Source organism: Protomyctophum bolini (genome assembly GCF_963924005.1).
Source record: "Protomyctophum bolini genome assembly, chromosome: 7".
Taxonomy (NCBI): domain Eukaryota; kingdom Metazoa; phylum Chordata; class Actinopteri; order Myctophiformes; family Myctophidae; genus Protomyctophum; species Protomyctophum bolini.
Genome location: NC_137868.1, coordinates 7,972,135 through 7,992,648, shown reverse-complemented (window position 1 = coordinate 7,992,648; position 20,514 = coordinate 7,972,135). Strand labels below are relative to the sequence as shown.

Sequence of the window (20,514 nt, the reverse complement as noted above, 5' to 3'; positions counted from 1 at the left end):
GGACGTGAGTCACGTGACTGGACGCCGCCATGACGTTCATGTCCATATAACTCTATGGGCGCACTTCCGCCATCAGTTCGATACAGGTCACTCCAATGAATTGCAGCGGCGAATGAGGCGTCTACAGTCTATATGCATGTCTATGGACAGTATCCACCTGTTTCCAGTGTCCCGTGAGCCTTTGCGTTTTATGTGTGCATAACTTCCTCTCCCGGCCCCGGCCACAGAGAGGAAGCATTGAAGCCAAATGGACATGCTGGCCGATTGTAGGTACTGCAGCGCGGGCTGAACTGGGTATGAACGTGCGTCGTACCAGCGGCGGGCTCGTTCATTACTCACACGCACGTCTAGCTGTGCTCGTTCATGACTCGCATCCACACTAGGGCATTAAGCGACTAGTCGACTAGTAAATCCACTAGTCGGCCTTGTTGGTACTAGTTGACTAGTTGATAAGAAAAAAAAATAAAACGTTTTTTTTTTTTTAGGCTTCAAGATCAGGTAGATTATAATTATAGTCACCAATGTACACAGTTTTTAAATGTACAAATATATATTATATATATTTTTAATAGGTAGTTAAACAACTAGGCAACTAGTCAACTAGTAAACATTTCTACTCTGCCACAATGTTATGCTGCCCACAAGGGCAGATGCAAAAGATACAAAGATGCTAAGCTACACAGAGTCACACAGTCAGTGTATTTGTGGTCGTTAAGCAGCAGGAGGACGTTTGTTAGCAGCTCAACCCTGCACTGAAACACAGATAAAATCAATTACTCACCTACTGCTGCAGGACCGTGGGCTTGTTTCCTAATGTTTAAACATCAAACAACATTAGGAGGAAGCAAGCCCAAATAAATAGAAACAAGCACAAAATAAGCATCCATTTTATCATGATTATTAGTGAGGACCTAATGAAGACATATTGAAAAGTGGTGAAGTGGTCCTTTAAGTGAATAGGAATTGTGGAGGAAGTGATGCACAGCTGATCGAGCTCTTTGTGATTGTGAGCCCCAGTGAGCTCCTTGGGAAACAGGTGGAGTCACATATTTGGCACTACTAAAACTTGTAGTTTTTCATCAGCAAAGTGCCAAAATGTTCGCTCGTCGACCGCTACCAGCTGTTTCGAATTTGCACCATATTGTTTACTGTCTAGTAGTCTGAAGCAGCAGCACGATGAGTTGAAACGAGTGCTTCCAAACTACCAACACTGAACACGCCACAGTCCACACATCACCTGCACGGAATTTCTTGACAGAAAGTAGCTCATAACATGTCTACGGTGGATTTTTATGAAACAAACTCTTTGCAGATTGAGAGAGGCCAATTCAAGCTTCATGTACAGCTGCAATGTTGGTGAGTTTAACGATGTTTATTACAAGCAGATCGGACTTTCTGTTTGGATGAGGCTATCCATCCAAGTTTATTTTACAGCGACGCGAGCTACTTCTTGACAGTTTTTCGCATGAAGACAATTAAGCAATAATATGTTAATAATTAATGCCCTGAAATATTATATATTATTTATTTAATATTTATATGTCCAAATTACTTGAGAAACCTGCAGTCTGGGCTCTGTGAGAAACATTTCTAAGGATGGGAACTACTACTCCCATGATGCATTGTTTCATAACGAACACACTGACCGGATGTTGATATCTGGTGAACAACAACATTACAGAATGTGTGTCTTTCATGGTAGAAACAACATCTGAAATGGAAAGGAGACAGTTTGATTACAATCACGCATATCACCTGCGCTTACCGTGAGTTCAATGCGCTTTATTTCGTCGGCGATTGTTAGTTAAACGTCGCTAGCTATAAAGCTATGAGCCAAACCAAACCCAGTCATCTCAATGCGATGTGTTTTGACAGCTCGGCTGTAGTGTGTGTGTTGTGTACCCTAGCCAGCTAACATATGGGCTAACTGTCAGTGTAGTACTGGGCGTAATGCATTCGGCTGATAGAGTCCGCTCCCTTTTCTGCAGATAAGCAGACAAGTAGGTGAATGTTTCCACCCCTGTATTGTGTTGCTTGTTCTTACATGTTGATGTTTGCTGTGCTAATGCCATTGATCTGTATCTGTGTAACTGTGTTGACTATAGGGCACTAAGCCAGCTAGTTAAATAGCTTTATGGGCCCGCGGAGAATAGGAGGATGGTATTTGTCTGACAGGAAACATTTGGGGCAGCACCATTATCCATAGCAGCCGCATTGCTGTTTATCATCATCATGAGTTAATAGTATCTGTGGGGGTTAGTCTAGATCTGCTGCTGATGGATTGATTGAAATTTCTATTCACAGTTTGTAGAATGGGTACAGTTCAAAAGAAAGTACAGGTCAATATAAAAACTGCTACTATAAGGATATAACCAGGAAATGCACTAAGACTTGTTTACACTATAGGGTCCTCCATTTTCATTTAATCCGAACATTTAAAGACTATATGCTAAAATGCAATGCTTGCTGATAAAGGAATAGATTAACAACAACATTTTCAATTAATCCGACCATTTAAAGATGCTAAAATGCAATGCTTGCTGATAAAGGAATAGATTAACAACAACAACAACTGCTTAATATCATCCAGTCATTATGATTGTGAATTAGCTCTCGGAATAGATTAACAACAACAACAATTGCTTAATCCAGTCATTATGATTGTGAATTAGCTCTCGGATAGGACCTTGTCAGTGGATATGTGGATATAGGGAAGGGATTAAGGAACAGCTTGGGTTTATTTCCTGTGACCTGCTCTACTACCCTACTGATATTCACAAACAACTGAACTGCAACAGGAAAAAAACTTTAGAATATTTATGTTGTCGAGTGTCTACTATAGGGATCGACCCATATGGGCCGATACCGATTAGTAGTGATAGCCGGTATTAAAAGCTGATTAAAAAAAATATAATTTAAATTATTTATTTTTTAATTGTCAAAATTGACAGTAACACAAAACTGAATTATTTAAATGCTTTTAAGAATATTTATCAACTCCAGTGTAGGGAGCTCCTATTTGAACAAAATTTCTTATAAATTGAACTGAAACTTAAAAAATAATAATGAACAAAATAATTATATACCCTCAAATGTTTTGTTCTATCAAATGCGACATTCTAATTAGCTTCCACTCAGCAGTATTTATTGTAAACTGAATTATAAATATAATCATGACAAAACAGTTCCCCAAAGCTTTTTTCCCCCCTGTAAAAATAATAATGAAAATAAATATATACCAATCAAGCTGTTCTCTTCAATTCAGCAGCACCAGGTTGAAAAGCACAGATGTCCCATCCTGGGGCACCAAATAATATCAGGTTCAGGTTTATAGTATAAATACAATGACATTTCTTTTGCTCCGAGCACTCTCAGTCTTATAGACAAATAAGACGAGAGCTGCACTAAGCGTGTCGCCATAGTTGGTGAAATATCTGAAAAATCGGTATTACCAATATTAATCAAAATTATGATATTGGGGGGCAACCACTGGCCTGGCGGTCCATGCGCATGCCACATATGGGCTCTGGCCTGACACTAGCGCGTTGTGTGTTCGATTCCAATGAATGAAGGCAGAAAAGCTCAAAACAAACCTTTAAAAAAAAAAACAATAATGATGATAACATGATATCGGTGCTGATATATCTGCCACGCCAATAATCCGTCGATCCATAGTGTCTACTGATTAAAAGGAACGTAGGATCAATGATCCTATCATAGATGCATTTTATCGATTCTCACTTTTGCTTTCTACAAAAGCAAAAGTCAGACTTGATTCAAGGCTAAAAGGAACAATATTCGGCCTATATTCAGAATGTACAGTAGAAACCTCATGAATGATCTATCACATCTCTGGTATGAGTCCTAATAATTCTGGCTGTGTGCACGGCGTACTGATCTTTACCTTTAGTTTCTCCGTCAGTCTGACTCTGGAGAGTTTACCAATGTTGGTCTGTTATCTAAGTAAGTGGTTCCCAAACTTTTTGATGTCAAGGACCCCCAAATTGACACTAATTAGCCCGCGGACCCCCATTTGAAAAGATTTGCTAAGGACTCCCATGAGAGAAGGCTCTATAGCAGTGATTCTCAAGACGTTTAATTTCAAAGACCCTCAGTTTGACATGCATTAGTCTACGGACCACCATTACATGGCATGTCTATCTCTGGGGCCCCCAATTTATATTGTAAAACCAATGTTAATTTAAACTATAATTTTGCTTGGGACCCCCTGGAACTCCATCAAGGACCCCTGGAGGTCCCCGGACCCCACTTTGGGAACCACTGATCTAAGTTACGTCACTAATAGTCTGTACACAAAATGCCAAACCAGGCCACGTTTTCACTAAAAGCCAGTGTGAGTCATTTTGTGTGAGTCATTGTGAAGTGTTTACACTCACTGACATGTTATTTGACTTGTATAACGACATGTTTTGATTCTGACCTGCTGAACGTCTGATTTGATTAATGTACGGTACTCATCTTCAGTGTGTTATTAATAATTATCAGGATTGGTCCTCAATACTGATGCTTTCCCAACCTTAGCAAGATAGCTATTGGGTGACACGGGTAACCATGGTGACTGTAGCTTTTGTCCTATGAAAATGTTTTGTTCTAGTACAAAATAATTTTAGTTCCAATGTGAAGTGCAGCAAAGTGATGCAATTGGTGAAAACAAACAAAAAGCCAAACAAACTAAAAACGTTATTCAAACATGTCATATTGTCTCGGCAGGATTCGGAATAGGCAAACAACAATGACAGTGAAAATATGAATCATAGCTGCTCATTGTGGTTAAAATGAATGTGTTTGTTCATTGTGACTGGACCTGCTTAATATAATAGCATTAGTTATAGGAATGCTGTATTTACAAGGAATGCTGTTTTTACAAGTTACCATAGTAGTTACTGTAGTAGAGCTAGCCTAGCAAGTGGCCATTGTTATTTTGTACTGCCTGTAGTAATAAGGTGGCGATTGAATTTCAGAAAGCTTCCTTCCTGCTAGATAATATTCAAGGATGACAGTCACAGTAGTAGTAGTAGTAGTAGTAGTAGTAGGAGTCACACTCTAAAGCTTCCTTCCTGCTAGATAATATCCAAGGATGACAGTAGTAGTAGTATTTACCAAGCAGGAGTCTCACTCTAAAGCGACTCAGACCTGCCTTTGTCTTGCTGTTCTCACTCCTGTCTATGTTTGTCTCTCTCTAACCTACAGGTCATGCATGCAGCTGAGTCTCTAGCCTGCACTTTGTAGAACCCGACCCTTGAGCCAAAGTGTGATCAAGTTGCGGGTCCGGCTGCTCTCTCTCCCCCCCTCCCCCCTCCCCCCTATCCCTCCATCCATTCCCTCCTGCCCACTCCCCAATCCCCCATGCTCCCTATGCTAACCCTCCTGAGCATGTTTTACTATATCTGTCTGCGGCGCCGCTCCAGGAGCGGGACGCGCGGCGAGGCTCTGAACAGTCGGCGGGCCGTGGAGTCCGGTCAGCGGACGGCCCTGCCGGTCAGCGTGGAGGTGACGCAGTACGCCAAGGAGGTGGTGGACTTCAGCTCGCACTACGGCAGCGAGAACAGCATGTCCTACACCATGTGGAACCTGGCGGGCGTGCCCAACGTCTACCCCAGCTCCGGGGACTTCACGCAGACCGCCGTGTTCCGGGCCTACGGCAAGTGGTGGGAGCAGTGCGCCAGCGCCCCGCCGCCCTTCCGCCGGACGCCCAAGAGCTTCCACAGCCGCGACTACATCGAGCTGGCCTTCGAGGAGCCCGTCTATCCCACGGCGGTGGAGGTGCTGGAGACCTACTACCCCGGGGCCATTGTCCAGATCCTGGCCTGTTCCCTCAACCCCTTCTCCCAGAACCCTCCCACTGACATCAGGTAAAGGCAGGGAGAACGTTCTTAACACTTAATATTGGGGGATGAGCAAGTGACGTCAGCCAGGACTTCGGCGCTCAATTAGAGCTTCTAAAGAGAGCTCAGACTTACGAGGTAGTAATGGAACATTATACCTCCCGCTCAGTGGCGAAAGCCCCAGTGCAAATATTTAGTTTAGGCCCCCTAAACAAAATATTGTGTGTGTGTGTGTGTGTGTGTGGAGGGGGGCTTCTTTTTTGTATGTTTCAATCAATCTCTATGCATGTTTCACTTTCAATCAATCTGTAGCCTACTGTATTATCTGTAGGAGTGCAGGGCTGCAGCCTGCAGGCTATCAGAAATGACTTTGAACAGATGGTTAAACTTGCAGAGTGACGGATTACTTTACCTGGGTTACATCTTCTGTTGTACTTGAATGGTGATTATGACATAAATAATCCCATCTAGTTTTTCATTAGCGCGACGGAGCATGACAAAATAGGCTACAGCTGAGCTTTGTCATGCTGCTGCCTGCTGCATGAACACGCGTTGAAACAAGGCTGCGGTAAAGATGCCAAGAAGGACTGGACAGTGATGTCACTGTTATGCAACACGGAAATGGTACAGACTTGAAGCTCAGGGTTCCACAGGGTGGTCTCTTGAACACAGTCAGTGACATCACCGCCGAATCCTTGATGTTACTCTTCCTGCGACCAAGTAGCCTCGGTAACTTTTCACAGTCGTCTTGACTCTTTTTCTGTCCCTTCATCGGCCCCCTGGTGGGCTGGGCCCATCGGCCCCCTGGGGGGCTGGGCCCATCGGCCCCCTGGGGGGCTGGGCCCATCGGCCCCCTGGGGGGCTGGGCCCATCGGCCCCCTGGGGGGCTGGGCCCCGGTGCATTGCACCGGTTGCACCGTCGATAGCTTCGCCACTGACTGTTCCCGGTTTTGGGGCGAAGTGGAAGGCGGGGCTTTTCAGAGTAAAATCTGTCTAATCTCCTGGGCACTCTATAGCACCTTTTTTTTATTTAGAAAAAAGTGCACAGCATAAAAAGTGTTAATTTCCAAACAATGGTTGGGGAGCCGGGACACATTTGTATGAGGGAAAAAAAGACACCTACTGTATGTATCTTTTGGCTGTAAAAAGGAGCTTAAAAGTTTGTGAATCCATGCTCTAAATTATGCTGCTTAAATCAGCCAGACAACTCCCCCCACCACCACCACCCCCAAGACCTCTTAAATCTTTGTGAGAGGGAAAAAAAGTTGTTGAGTTCAATACTGCTGAGCAGAGGTTTTCTAACATGGTGCAGCCTTTGCTGTTCAGTCCCTATAGTCTTCTGTACACCTTACCAGAGGAACTTATCTGGGAAATCAGTGTTCTATTTGTTTTTTACGCACATTCTGTACCTGTTTTGTTTGTTTAGGATTTGCATGTATTGTACCTAGTTAGACTTTGCTGTATTTGGTTTGTTTTCGGTTTAGGTCTTTGTACCGTTATCGTTTCATAATTTTATGAAATACTTAATACTAAGATTTTGTCCATGACTCTTTCCACATCGTTTTATGCATTGTTGGTTATTCATTTCAAGCAATTTATGAACCTCTTTGTGGACTATTTGAAAACATCAATGTTCATCTTTCTCCTTGATAGTTTGTTGTTGCATGATTGCTGGTATTGTATGGTTTCTGAATGGATGGTAAACATACACCTAGACCTCTCTTAACACCGCCCTGAGAAAGTCATAATCCTTTAGTACCATTAGGGGGAACAAGTGGCTCTAAGGGCAGATTCACACTGAGTCTGTTTGATCCAAACTGATCCCGAATGCCATTGCCTGGTCCCCGCTGGCCATGATTCACATTGGCCTTGATTCTTTCGCTCCCGAGTACACCTTATTCATTAAACTGTATTCAAGCTTTCACATCGCATCGATCCGAATGAATCTGGCTGGCAAACGGCTCTGCATGCTCTGATTCCATCAGCTGTCTGTTGTCTTGATAACCCCTCTTCTCTCTCTCTCGGCCCCCAACCGTCCAGGTGGGAGGTGCTGTGGTCCGGGGAGCCCGCCAAGGTCCTGACCCCTCAGGCTCGCCAGTTCTCCCCCAGCATCAAGACGCTGAGCTTCCCCACCAACCTGCTGCGCCTGGAGGTCAACAGCTCCCTGCTGGAGTACTACACGGAGCTGGACGCCGTCATCCTGCGTGGCGTGAAGGAGAGGCCCATCCTGTCGCTCTACAAGATGCCCCTGATCGACATGAACGACCTGAGCGACAGCGAGGACGAGCTGTCCGACCTGACGGGCCCCTTCAGACTGGGAGCCAACACGGGCAACGGCTACTTTGACAAACTCCCCTACGAGGTGAGAATGGTTATTATTAGGGTTGATCCGATCATGTGATCGTAAATCGCTAGAGACATCCCTAGTATCAATATTATATAAATATCATGATGTTAGACTGGATAATTATTGTCTGTGATTTTGGATATTGTACTATTGTGATATGTGTTAAGTGTGATATGTGTTAATAATATACATTTCGGAACAGGATAAATCGGTATTGGCAGATACTCAATATCAAATGATTGGAATTGGATTGTGAGAAAAAAAAAAACGTGATCGTCATCATCCCTAATTATTATATCCAGTATCTACACACGCACACACACACACACACACACACACACACACACACACACACACACACACACACACACACACACACACGCACACGCACACGCACACACACACACACAGTCTGGCTCAAGCCCATTCTGATATTTAAGCTTGTATTCGTGAACAGAGCAATTTTCATGCCTTGGAGACGTATCGTGTTGTCTCTGAGACGAGAGTTTTCCAAAAGAAACACCAGTGGTTTCGGCAGATATTGTTTTTCTTATCTCCTGTCCAAACCGCTGCCATTAACAGCACTCTTCACAACCGCTGCATGTGTGTTTGTTTCAGAAACACAATATAGCTATTATCTGTCAGCTGATACCTGGTTGGTTGGAGTGCCGTGCATTGTTTATTCACTGTCGGTGCACGCACACACGCAGGCACACAGTCGTCTCCCCTCCTTCTGAGAGGGGTGCACAATGCACAAACAAGCCGACTCACAGCCACGCTGATTGTAAGATCAATGCTCAGTGTTCCAGATAATAACCACTTCCCCCCGTTGTTATTTAGACCTGCCTGAGAGCACGCTCACAACTCACAGTAACCTTTCCCTTCTCCTCACCTTGTTTTGTCTTTCCCTGTGTCTCCTCTTCTGTCTCTTTATCTCCCCTCTTATCCTCTCCTCCCTTCCACCCTCTTTTCCACCTTCTGCCGTCCTCTTCAACTGTCCCTTTCCTCTCCTCCCCTGTGTCCCTTCCCTTCTCCCCCCCCCCCCCCTGCGCCTCCCCCCCATCCCCCCCCCCGCCCCGGCCTGTCCGCAGCTCATCCAGCTCATACTGAGCCACCTGTCCCTTCCAGACCTGTGTCGCCTGGCCCAGAGCTGTAAGCTGCTCTACCAGCACTGTTGTGACCCGTTGCAGTACACCCACCTCAGCCTGCAGCCCTACTGGGCCCGGCTGAGTGACGCCTCGCTGGGACACCTGCAGGGACGCTGCACCCTCCTCCAGAGGCTCAACCTGTCCTGGACCGGCAACCGAGGGACTCTCACCTTTACCGGTTTCAGCAGGTCAGAGGCCTTGTCACGGTGACGCTCGTTGCTCGCCCCCCCATTGCCGAGGACTGAAAGAGGGTCGGTCTCTAAACAAAGAAAGTTAGATTAGTGCACACACTGCAGCAGAGCCCCTTGCATTGTGGTGGTGTTGTTTTTAGGAATGAATGACAGCAGACTGGCGTTCATGTGGTTAAGTACACTGTGTTTGTCCCAAAACCAAAATGGACACAGACTGAAGGGCTTCACACACCGTCTGCGAACGCCGCGCGTCAAAACAGCCGCCTCCATTATTTTCAATGAACCTATCCCACACCGGCGGCGTCCGACGCGCGCTGACGCCTCGCCTGACGCCTCGCCTGACGCTCCGCTACGCCACCGTTCTATTTTCCAGGCGTTGCCGCACGGCAGCACCTGTGCCGCGTCGCTGCGCACCCGGTGTGTGTTGGGCTTGACACACTTAACCACATTCACCTTCCAAAGTTTAAAAAAATAGCAGATCTACAAGCTCACAGTTAATGATAATTTGTTTGGTGGTACCTTTTTGTTCGTTCTTGTTCATTTTGTAGGGCGTGGATGAATTTATTTGATGCATTTATTTGGTGATGAAAGGGAAGTGCACATCAGCACCTCCACAACAGTAGCTAACACACTATCACAGACACGGGATGAAAACACAATAAAAGCCCTGGGGCCAGTTGCACCACCTCACACTAAGTTCATTCAAACTTAGCCTAGTTATAGCTTAAATGGCTTTTACAGTACGTCAAGCTTGTAGGTCTGCTATTTTTGAAAAATCGAAGAACGACTGATATAGAAACATGGCTGTTTCAGAAAACTGTCAGGATGTAGAAGACATTTTTAGAATCTGATCTCAGGTCAAAATGGGTTAAGCTGTTACTATAGGCTAAGTTTGAACTTAGTGCGAGGCGGTGCAACTGGCTCCTCTGAGGCTTAAAGCGTTCATTTACCAAAACAAAAGGGTTTCTGCCTAACAGCGATGATATGCTCCCCTGCTGTCATGAAGGTCATTGAGTCTTACAGTGTTTCACATCTCTCCCTCTCTCTCTCTCTCTCTCTCTCTCTCCCTCTAGTTTCATGAAGGCGTGTGGCCTGAGCCTGGTGTGTCTGGAGCTGTCGTGCTGTCACTTCCTGTCGGAGCCCTGTCTGGAGGTCATCTCCCAGGCCTGCCCGGGGCTGCGGGAGCTCAACCTGTCCTCCTGTGACCGGCTCCACCCGCAGGCCTTCACCCACATCTCCAAGCTGACGCGCCTCCGCAGGCTGATCCTCTACCGCACCAAGATAGAGGTACAGCAAGGCCTTATGGTCAACACTGTTGTTTTCCCAGAAAGAAGAGAAGGAGCACATCTATTTGGCCAGAGTAGAAATCTCCAACAAGGTGCTCTTTGGTACAACTGGGTGACGGACAGTAATACAGTATGGATGCAAAGAATCACACCTGTGTGAAGTGAGTGTTGCAACTCCCCCGGGATTCTTTTTCACCGGAGGAAAAATATTCTTTATGAGGCAATTCTCTGGGCAATATCGGTAGAGGGCGCAGTGGAGTAACTAAAAGTATTTTTTTCCCGGTGGAAACAAAAATCCCCTTTTGGCCAAAAAGTACCGTTTTATACGTGTTCAGAGTGCGTCCACTAAGGAAAGTAGGCTTTCTAATGACACAACCAACCCACCTTTGTTTTGGTGAATAGCAAAAACATTATTTTTTATTTACGCTAAAGAGGAGAGAGGCTGGTCTGATTTCGGTTTGAGATTTAAAACCGAAAGTCCCATGGCCCTATACTGCAGGGCAGAATGGTAGAAGCAGTAGAAGGCTATGGACCAGAGCTAGTATAGTATGAACCCTGGAAGGTACGTGTTTTGCGGGTTGGGGCGAGGCTAATTCTTTGTTGTCATCATTTGTCAGCTCAGCAGGGTCCCTTACATACAAAGACAACATAGCATGTTTCACGTTCAGACCTGCCCCGTCTTATTTGATGCGCCTCAGCGTTTGTTTTTCCTCTGCCTTTTGTCACATTTTGATGCTCTCCTCCAGCGGCAGCTGGCCCAGCTAGTGGTGTGGCGGAGGGCGGGTGGGGGGGGGAGGGGAGGGGGAGGGGGTGGGGGGGAGGGGTGGGGAGGGGAGGGGGAGAGGGGGGGAGGGGTGTAGTGTTTCTGCGGTGAGGCCGGGGCGCAGGATTCACGTTGTTTACTGAAACAGAAACAGAGCAGGCTGTGTCTGTCTAACACCTCAACTGTCATTACCCTGTCACTGCTCTAATTAAATAGCTCTCTCGCAGGAGAAAGGCATTTATATAGATGCCAGCGAGAGACCGCACACACACACACACACACACGCGCACACACACACACACACACACACACACACGCACGCACACACATAATATGAGACTTTCACAGAGGACCGTGTCATGTCTAACACTTTCTCCTGCCACCGAGTTACACGTACGGGCGGTTTGATGTGGATCTCTGGTATCTGTATCTGAAGAGCCTCCATGGCCTCGCCGCCACGCTTGACTCTTCTGTGAAGAGGCGTACAAACACTGTGATGTGATGTGCTGGATCACATTACACTGATGCTGTTGAGTGGCTGCACTTTGTGTTCCAGACAGAAGAAGGCAAATCAGTTAAAAGAGGTATATTCGAGGACATGACGAGACGAGAGCTATTGGGTTGATTTATCCATATTGTCACTTTTTTCGAGCGGAAAACCTTGCATGTCCAAAACCATTCCTTTTTTTAATTTAGGATTCATGCAGGATGTTCTGCAATCTGCATAAAGTTCCTTTGTAATGTATACTGTATTGTGTTGGATGTATTTGTCTGTGTGTTGTGGATTGTGACCTGTTGTTTGAGGTAGACAGACGAGGTTGAGCTTTTTTCCCCCTCCTTTTATTCTTGCAGGACACCACCGTTGTTTTTAGAGAAGATTCCAGTTTTTCAGCTTTTTCTGTCATCCTGTCTCACCGACCTCATTCTTACACAGTAACATTAAAGTGTGTTAATTTAACTCGGAGACAGTGGCGTAATTAGGCTTCCTCAGCCATGGGTTCTTAGAATGAAAGGGGCCCTTACTTACACGCACGCGAGTGTGTGCGGAAATCGGTTATTTGTCGGGTAATTTGGACCATTGGGGACGTTTCTGGCACGGTTTTATAGTGACTTTGGCCAAAATATTTACCTACTAGTACAAGCTCATTCATCAGCAGCGTCACGTTAATGTGAAAGAACTTTCATATCAGCAATTACTCACAGGTCCAGGGCTGAAATGTTGTTGGTTACAGAGAGAGGGTAATTATGAGGTTTTGGTCCTGACGGCCGGCCGTCGCTTCCTTCTCCCATTACTGACGGGAGGAGGAAATGATGGCGGCCGTCAGGGCCCCCCTAGTGGGGTTGGTGGGTGACAAAACCCACCAACCCCATACAAATTACACCTCTGCTCGGAGAGCTTAAACATCTAAGCATTTGTAACATTCTGAGTTACAAAGTGATAACGTAACACTGATGATTCTACTGCGTACACAAACCCCCCCCGTCTCCAGGTGTACAGAAATTGAATCAACTTGAAATATACGTAGTATTATGTTTGTTTGCTCTGGTTAATTAAATCTAATCTAAATCTCGATGTCTCTGCAGCAAACGGCGGTTCTGAGCATCCTGGCCTTCTGTATAGAGCTGAGACACCTCAACCTGGGGAGCTGTGTGAGGGTGAGATGACACACACACACACACACACACACACACACACACAGACAGACAGACAGACAGACAGACAGACAGACAGACAGACAGACAGACAGACAGACAGACAGACAGACAGACACACACACACACACACACACAGAGGGCTGGCCAAAGCTAGCCAGAGGTTCAGAACATTTTATACAGATTCTCTCCATAACAAAAGACAGTTATATCTATGGTAAATAAATAGTTCTGACATGTCCAGCCTTATGACTTATTGGTTTATTGGTGCTGTTTCAGTGTGACGTAATGTGCTTTGTTTTCACCAACCCAGGGAGGTTTTATTTGCAGTCTGCCAGCTGCGCAACTTTCCATGTGGCACAGCCCGTTGTTGCAGATACACTAGTCCTAAGGATGCCAAATACATAATGGTGTGGCAATAATTCATCTGCACTTTCATCTCGCACTGATGACGATAAAAACACGTGGAAATAGGCCATGCCAAATAAAGTTGGCATACTATTATGCCACTGGGCTGTTGGCATAATTATTATATTGCTCATTTGAAGAAAGTGAACAGTATTGGACAGAATCTGGACTGCATTGATATATATATATATAGCATATGCTTTTTGCAAATGAACATTCAAAATGTTGTTGTTTTTTTTGTCTTTTTGAGGGACACTAGCCCCTCCTATGCCCAGCTTTGTCTGTTTGTGTGTACCCCATACTAGCGATGATTTGATTGGCTGAGCAAAGGATTGAGGATAAAAAGTGAGAACAGAAAAGTGAGGGCGAAAAAAAAAGAAGCTAATTGTGATTTGCCGGCGTGATGATGTATGATACAATTTACAATTTACAATTTACAATTTAGGCATTTAGCAGACGCTCTTAATCCAGAGCGATTTACATTGAGCAAGAACAAAAAGCATGGGGAATACATCACATAAAAACATTTATCATGAAACATGTGTAAGCTAAGAAAGTAACAGTGGAATATCTATAATGAAACTATACATATAAGCTATACATCTATACTACTATGATATACATTATGTACTATGACGTGCTATGACTACATACAATGCACTTATGCTGTTTACATAACATGCTATAAGTCTGTATCAAATGCTATCTAAGTCTACAGAATTGCTATCTAAGGGGGTGGGGTAAGTGCTATGGGCCATGATGGAGTCTGAAAAGGTGGGTTTTCAAACTACGGCAGAAGATTGGGAGTGATGCTGCAGTTCTGACTGCAATGGGAAGTGCATTCCACAGTTTTGGAGCCAGAAGGGAGAAGAGTTTGGGACGTGTGGAGCGTTGTCCCGGCGTTTTTAGTGAGGGTACTTCCAGCTTCCCTGCGTTGGCTGATCTGAGTGAGCGGGAGGGTTTGTAGGGTTCGATCATACTTGCAAGATATGGGGGAGCCATACCTTTGGTTGCTTTGAATGCCAGCATCAGAGTTTTGTATTCTGTGCGGGCAGCGACCGGGAGCCAGTGGAGGGAGCGGAGCAGGGGGGAGACATGTGAGAATTTTGGCTGGTTGAAGACCAAGCGAGCTGCGGCATTTTGGATCAGCTGGAGAGGCTTAAGTGCACATGCTGGTAGGCCAGTAAGGAGGGAGTTACAATAGTCAAGTTTTGACAATGATAATGATGATGATGATAAGAGCGCCCCTTACTTCACACGGGTGTGATTTATTTTGTTGCTATACCTTAAACACAAAAGAGTTCTTTGTTATTCACCGTTTTCATCTGCTCGATGTGCTCAGCCACTCTTCACTCACATCATCCCACCCGTCCATTCTTATTGACGCCGACTGTCTGATTTACTGTCGATTCATCAGTATTTGAGCCTGTGTGTGACATCCTGACTGAACCTCTGCAGATTGACGACTACGACGTCGTGGCCAGTATGATGAGTGCTCGCTGTCGCTCGCTGCGTTCCTTGGACATGTGGCGCTGCAGAAACCTCACAGAGCGAGGCCTGGCTGAGCTGGCCTCTGGCTGCAGGTAGGCAACACCAACTAGACACACACAAACCTCACAGAGCGAGGCCTGGCAGAGCTGGCCTCTGGCTGCAGGTAGGCAACACCAACTAGACACACACAAACCTCACAGAGCGAGGCCTGGCTGAGCTGGCCTCTGGCTGCAGGTAGGCAACACCAACTAGACACACACAAACCTCACAGAGCGAGGCCTGGCTGAGCTGGCCTCTGGCTGCAGGTAGGCAACACCAACTAGACACACACAGACCTCACAGAGCGAGGCCTGGCTGAGCTGGCCTCTGGCTGCAGGTAGGCAACACCAACTAGACACACAGAAACCTCACAGAGCGAGGCCTGGCTGAGCTGGCCTCTGGCTGCAGGTAGGCAACACCAACTAGACACAAGGGACCGTCTCCTTTACAGTACTGGTTCCCACTGGGTCGGAACCATAGAGTAATAAAAGGATAGAGACTGAACCCCCCGCTATTCATGTCAGTGGAAGTTGCTCAGTGGCGTTTTGAAGCACCTGGAAGAACCCTCTACTAACGCATTTCTTCGATTTTGACACCAAAAGTTCAAAGAAATTACATAAATTAGAAAACAAATGTTTAAGAAGTGGTGAAAATAGCCAATCTACAAGCTCACAACGCGGCGCAAAGCGTTTCTGTCCCGGACAAACATTTTCAATTTCAACAATTTCTCTTTTCAGGTCACACGCTAAAAAGTTTGAACCACTGCTTATACAGTATGGTCCATCAAATTGAAACGCAAGGCCTAGGATGGAGAGATGAAGCCAAACGTAGCTACCCTGAAATCACATACCCAGACTTTATTTGCCCTGTTGTGAAGGGATTGATACAGTTCCAGCCACGGGGGCCATAGGGCAAATATAGAAGCTCACCAGTTTGCGCGGAAACATTGGTGTTGACCCAGTCACCGAGAAACCAAAGCTCGGTGGAAAACAGACAGTGGTGTTTTCCACTTTTACCTGCCCTTTGTTGTTTTTTTTGTGTTGTTTGTGACTAAATAAGGCTATGGGTATGTGATGATGAATCATCTGGCATTTGTTGTTGCCCTCTGTAACCAACCCACGAGCCTGAGGCTAACGCCAGCCAGCCAGGTTTGATAACCTTGGGCAATGTGAACACCCCAGACAGTTTATATGTTACTTGATTCAGTATTTAGATATTTGATATTATATTCACATAAGACTAGAGTAGACGATAAAATGACAACGTTTCTTTTAACCCATTCTGACCTGAGATCAGATTCATACGAGGTTTCCACTGGACACACACTGGTCTGATTCACCCATTCTGACCTGAGATCAGATTCTAAAAATGTCAGTCGTTCTTCGATTTAAAAAAAATAGCAGACCTACAAGCTCATAGCGCGCCACCGAGTGGCGCGCTATGAGCTTGTAGATCTGCTATTTTTCAATAGCTAAAGCATGATGTAATGCTAACACAAAAATGGGTTCCCGTTCAGAATGGGTTAAGCAGCATTTGTCAACCACAAACCACTATTTATTTCCCACATAAGCTACAAAACCACAAAACCAAATCTTTCATCTGTGACGATGACCATTGTTTATGAATGGGCAACTGAGCTCAAAGACTATAGACTTAAGTTTCCCTAGTGCAAGAAATGTGGTTACCAACTCTCCGTCATTTACCTGGGGGGGACCACTAGTTTAAAAGCACTGCCCTATAGGGGGCTCTCCTCTCTCTCTCTCTCTCTCTCCCTGTGTGTTGTCCTCCAGACTGCTGGAGGAGCTGGACCTGGGCTGGTGTCCCACGTTGCAGAGCAGCTCGGGATGCTTCCAGCACCTGGCGCGCAATCTGCCGCGCCTGCGCAAGCTCTTCCTCACTGCCAACCGCACCGTCTGCGACGCAGACGTGGAAGAGCTGGCTGCCAACTGCTCCTCACTGCAGCACCTCGACATCCTGGGTAGGCCCTTTCTTCACACGATGATAACACATTATCACTGCAGCACCTTGACATCCTGGGTAGGCCCTTTCTTCACACGATGATGACACATTATCATATGGATATCCTAGTTAACGCCTCTATTGAGTTTATTCACGAAAGTGTTGAATGGTAAATGGTTTTCTTTTCTGAAATGAAATAGTTTCGGGGCATTCCACACTTTGGTGGCAGCCCTAGACTGTAAAAAATATGGACAAAGCGTTCCCCGGGTCTAACATGAACGTAAAATGAAGCCTGTCAGTCCTTGCAATGGAAGTCGCCATCTTTCTAGATCCGTTTTGGTCCAGCTGGCCATTGGCTGGCCCAGACAACGAGGCGGGACTTCCCCCCTTCTTCTCCGTTGGTTTTTATTTTGACTCGAGTGGGAGGGGAATCCCTATCATAGACTGTAACGGTAGCCACGCCCCTCAGAACATACGTGACTTTATGGTCATTTTTTTAATTAATGGGACCATAATTTTCCAAAAAGAATATTATGAAATTAGAAATGAGACTTTAAACTAGTGATTGGAAGAAGAAAGTATTCATGACCATGTTTATTAAGGTAATACAGTCTAGGTGAAGTTGGGCCCAAATACATGGACTTCTATGGGGCTATGGGTTTTTCTGGGTCCAATGACAGCGCCACAACAGGCCATTATATGAACTTTCATTTCCTTAGTGGCTTCACAAAATATCTGTCTGACTGCCCCCCTGGTGGCAGCGCAGTAGAAAGAGAATCTACCCATGGTTGTTCTATAGAACAACCATGGGTGTAGATTCTCTAGAATCTGTTCTATAGAACAACCATGAATTCCGAAACGGGTCTTACGTATTTCCTGTAGGCGGACTCGACGTAGCTGCGGGGTTTAAACCCTCACCAGGCGCATCTCTTCTACTATAGTGAACGGCAGAGTGACTGATGTTCGTCTGCCTCAAACGTTACTCTTTTACCTGCTTTTTACTAACACTAACATTACAAAGATTCCCAGAACATCGAGATGAACCTGTGTAGTTTATGGCTGCTCCAACAGTAGTGGCAACATAAAAAAAAAAAAACATAAAAAAAACGGAATGTCAAAATATCCACTGCGGTGGCTGAGACCAGAGCCATTGAGTAATGGTTGAGACGAAGCAGTGAAAGGTCCTGAAAGATACCTAACGTCAGTCTTACCCAATACCCAGTCTTTATGTTTTATGAACACAAGGCTGCTGTACTTTATACCTCATACTAAGCATTTAAAGTACACAGGAAATACGTAAGCTGCGACCATGAGACTCGTTTCTGAATTGGTCTATAGGTGGGTGGGACCAGATCCTTGTTGTCGTGGTTTAGAAGTCAAATAAGACGATTCTCTTCTTCAAAATGTCACGTTTAACCATTTATATAAACTCTTTATAGATCTGCTATTTTTTGCCTATTATGACATGCCCATATTATTATAGGGATGCTAGGATTTAAGTGGTTTTGCCAACTTTATTCATTTGAAGGACCCCCAAAACTTTTGCACCATTTGTAGGAAGTTCCAGAGGGTCCCTGTACTCTTGAACATCTTTGTTCAAGAGTGTGTGTGTGTGTGTGTGTGTGTGTGTGTGTGTGTGTGTGTGTGTGTGTGTGTGTGTGCGCGCGCACATGTGTGCGCGGTTAATGTATTGTGTATATATATATAAAGTATTTACATCTATTCCATATTTGTTCTCCTATGTGACTTCAAAGGCACGCGTATGGTGAGCGCCGCCTCGCTGAAGAAGCTCCTCCAGGCGTGTCCACAGCTGCTGCTGCTCGACGTGTCCTTCTGCTCCCAGATAGACACGCGCGTCGTCCAGGAGCTGACCGGCCTCTTCCCCAAGGTCAACATCAAGAAGAGCTTCACCCAGTGACACGCGCGTCGTCCAGGAGCTGACCGGCCTCTTCCCCAAGGTCAACATCAAGAAGAGCTTCACCCAGTGACACGCGCGTCGTCCAGGAGCTGACCGGCCTCTTCCCCAAGGTCAACATCAAGAAGAGCTTCACCCAGTGACACGCGCGTCGTCCAGGAGCTGACCGGCCTCTTCCCCACGGTCAACATCAAGAAGAGCTTCACCCAGTGACACGCGCGTCGTCCAGGAGCTGACCGGCCTCTTCCCCACGGTCAACATCAAGAAGAGCTTCACCCAGTGACACGCGCGTCGTCCAGGAGCTGACCGGCCTCTTCCCCACGGTCAACATCAAGAAGAGCTTCACCCAGTGACGCGCGCGTCGTCCAGGGGCTGACCGGCCTCTTCCCCAAGGTCAAAGACACCTCCTTCAGGTCCTTACACTCCAGGAAGTGTGTATTTTAGTGCCATTTACTTCACATACGTTTTAAACTGCCCTTTCCGTCACGAGTACATCCGCACGGAGCGCTAATATTCCACAGTGATAAAGCAGTGTTCATTTTATTTGATTTTACTTTTTTTTTTTAAACGAGACCACCTTTTCACCTCAATGCAGTACCAGAAGTCCTGACGTCACTCGTTCATCCCCTGGGTCACAGAAGTAATTTGGGTCATCTTAGAATCTTCTCGTATAAGAACTGTGGTCCAAAAATAATCAAACTGTACCGGCGATATTGTCAGGGAGGTGTCTCTGTATCGTTTAGGATGGTCAGTCGTCTGCTAAATGCCTAAATTGTAACACCAACTTTGATGAGGCAGTATTGCTTTGTTTTCAAAATATAAGGTTTTCTTAATTTACTGAAAAAATTGGAGGTGGTTTCTTCCCAACAGCAGAGATTTGATACAGTCTGTTTCTGGCGATTTTATTTTATTTTTAATATTCAGTGGCAGTAACATTAGTGTTTTATCAGTCAGTTGATTCTTCATATCCATATGAAGTCAAACCACCGGGCTCATCTGTTTATTTTTGGAACACAGTTCTTATTAAACACATCTATGGGAATTAAGAACGGGGGGGACGTCACCCAGGTAGGATGCGTGAATTACGTCAGACTTCGGTGCTCTGTTACAGTAAGAGCATCAACCTGTGTGAATGAGGCATTGCCAAAATGAATAGTTTGACGTGAAATATTTGCGGACGCGTTTTCGCATTGGTTTATTCGTCACGCTCACGATGTGTAAGGACCTTTTCACCTGCATCCAACTCGACTCCACCCCCACCTCCCTACGCACCACTTCCTACAGAACTAACGCCCAAAACACTCAGAGAGAGACAGAGAGAGAGAGAGGTGCTGGCGTGCAAAACACTGCCCCCCCGAGGTACCGGCCCGGGACAGTTCAAAGGTTGGAGGCTCTGCACACCTGCTTCTCTTGATTAGAGCTCGACTGATGTTTTACTTTGGCCGATATGTCGGCCATTATTTGATAA

At 45.7% G+C, this 20,514-nt stretch overlaps 1 protein-coding gene across 2 annotated transcripts; it reads left to right on the top strand.

The window, feature by feature from the left end:
• The first annotated feature begins 1,685 nt into the window (after positions 1-1,685).
• On the top strand, positions 1,686-19,129 carry fbxl4 (F-box and leucine-rich repeat protein 4). 2 transcript variants are annotated; one of them, XM_080768957.1, is made up of 9 exons: positions 1,686-1,766; positions 5,212-5,873; positions 7,887-8,208; positions 9,285-9,529; positions 10,606-10,819; positions 13,166-13,237; positions 15,101-15,225; positions 16,963-17,150; positions 18,886-19,129. In XM_080768957.1, the coding sequence occupies exons 2-9, from the start codon at positions 5,368-5,370 to the stop codon at positions 19,047-19,049; spliced, it is 1,836 nt and encodes a 611-aa protein (XP_080625083.1). In that variant the 5' UTR covers positions 1,686-1,766; positions 5,212-5,367; the 3' UTR covers positions 19,050-19,129. The 2 variants fall into 2 exon arrangements, with proteins under 2 accessions (XP_080625083.1, XP_080625084.1); XM_080768958.1 differs by lacking the exon at positions 1,686-1,766 and adding an exon at positions 1,899-2,000.
• Positions 19,130-20,514: the final 1,385 nt, after the last annotated feature.

Coding starts and splice junctions, on each gene's coding strand:
- fbxl4 (XM_080768957.1), top strand. CDS start 5,368: ATGCTCCCTATGCTAACCCTCCTGAGCATGTTTTACTATATCTGTCTG. Junction 9,530..10,605: donor ACCTTTACCGGTTTCAGCAG/GTCAGAGGCCTT, acceptor CTCTCCCTCTAG/TTTCATGAAGGCGTGTGGCC. Junction 13,238..15,100: donor ACCTGGGGAGCTGTGTGAGG/GTGAGATGACAC, acceptor GAACCTCTGCAG/ATTGACGACTACGACGTCGT.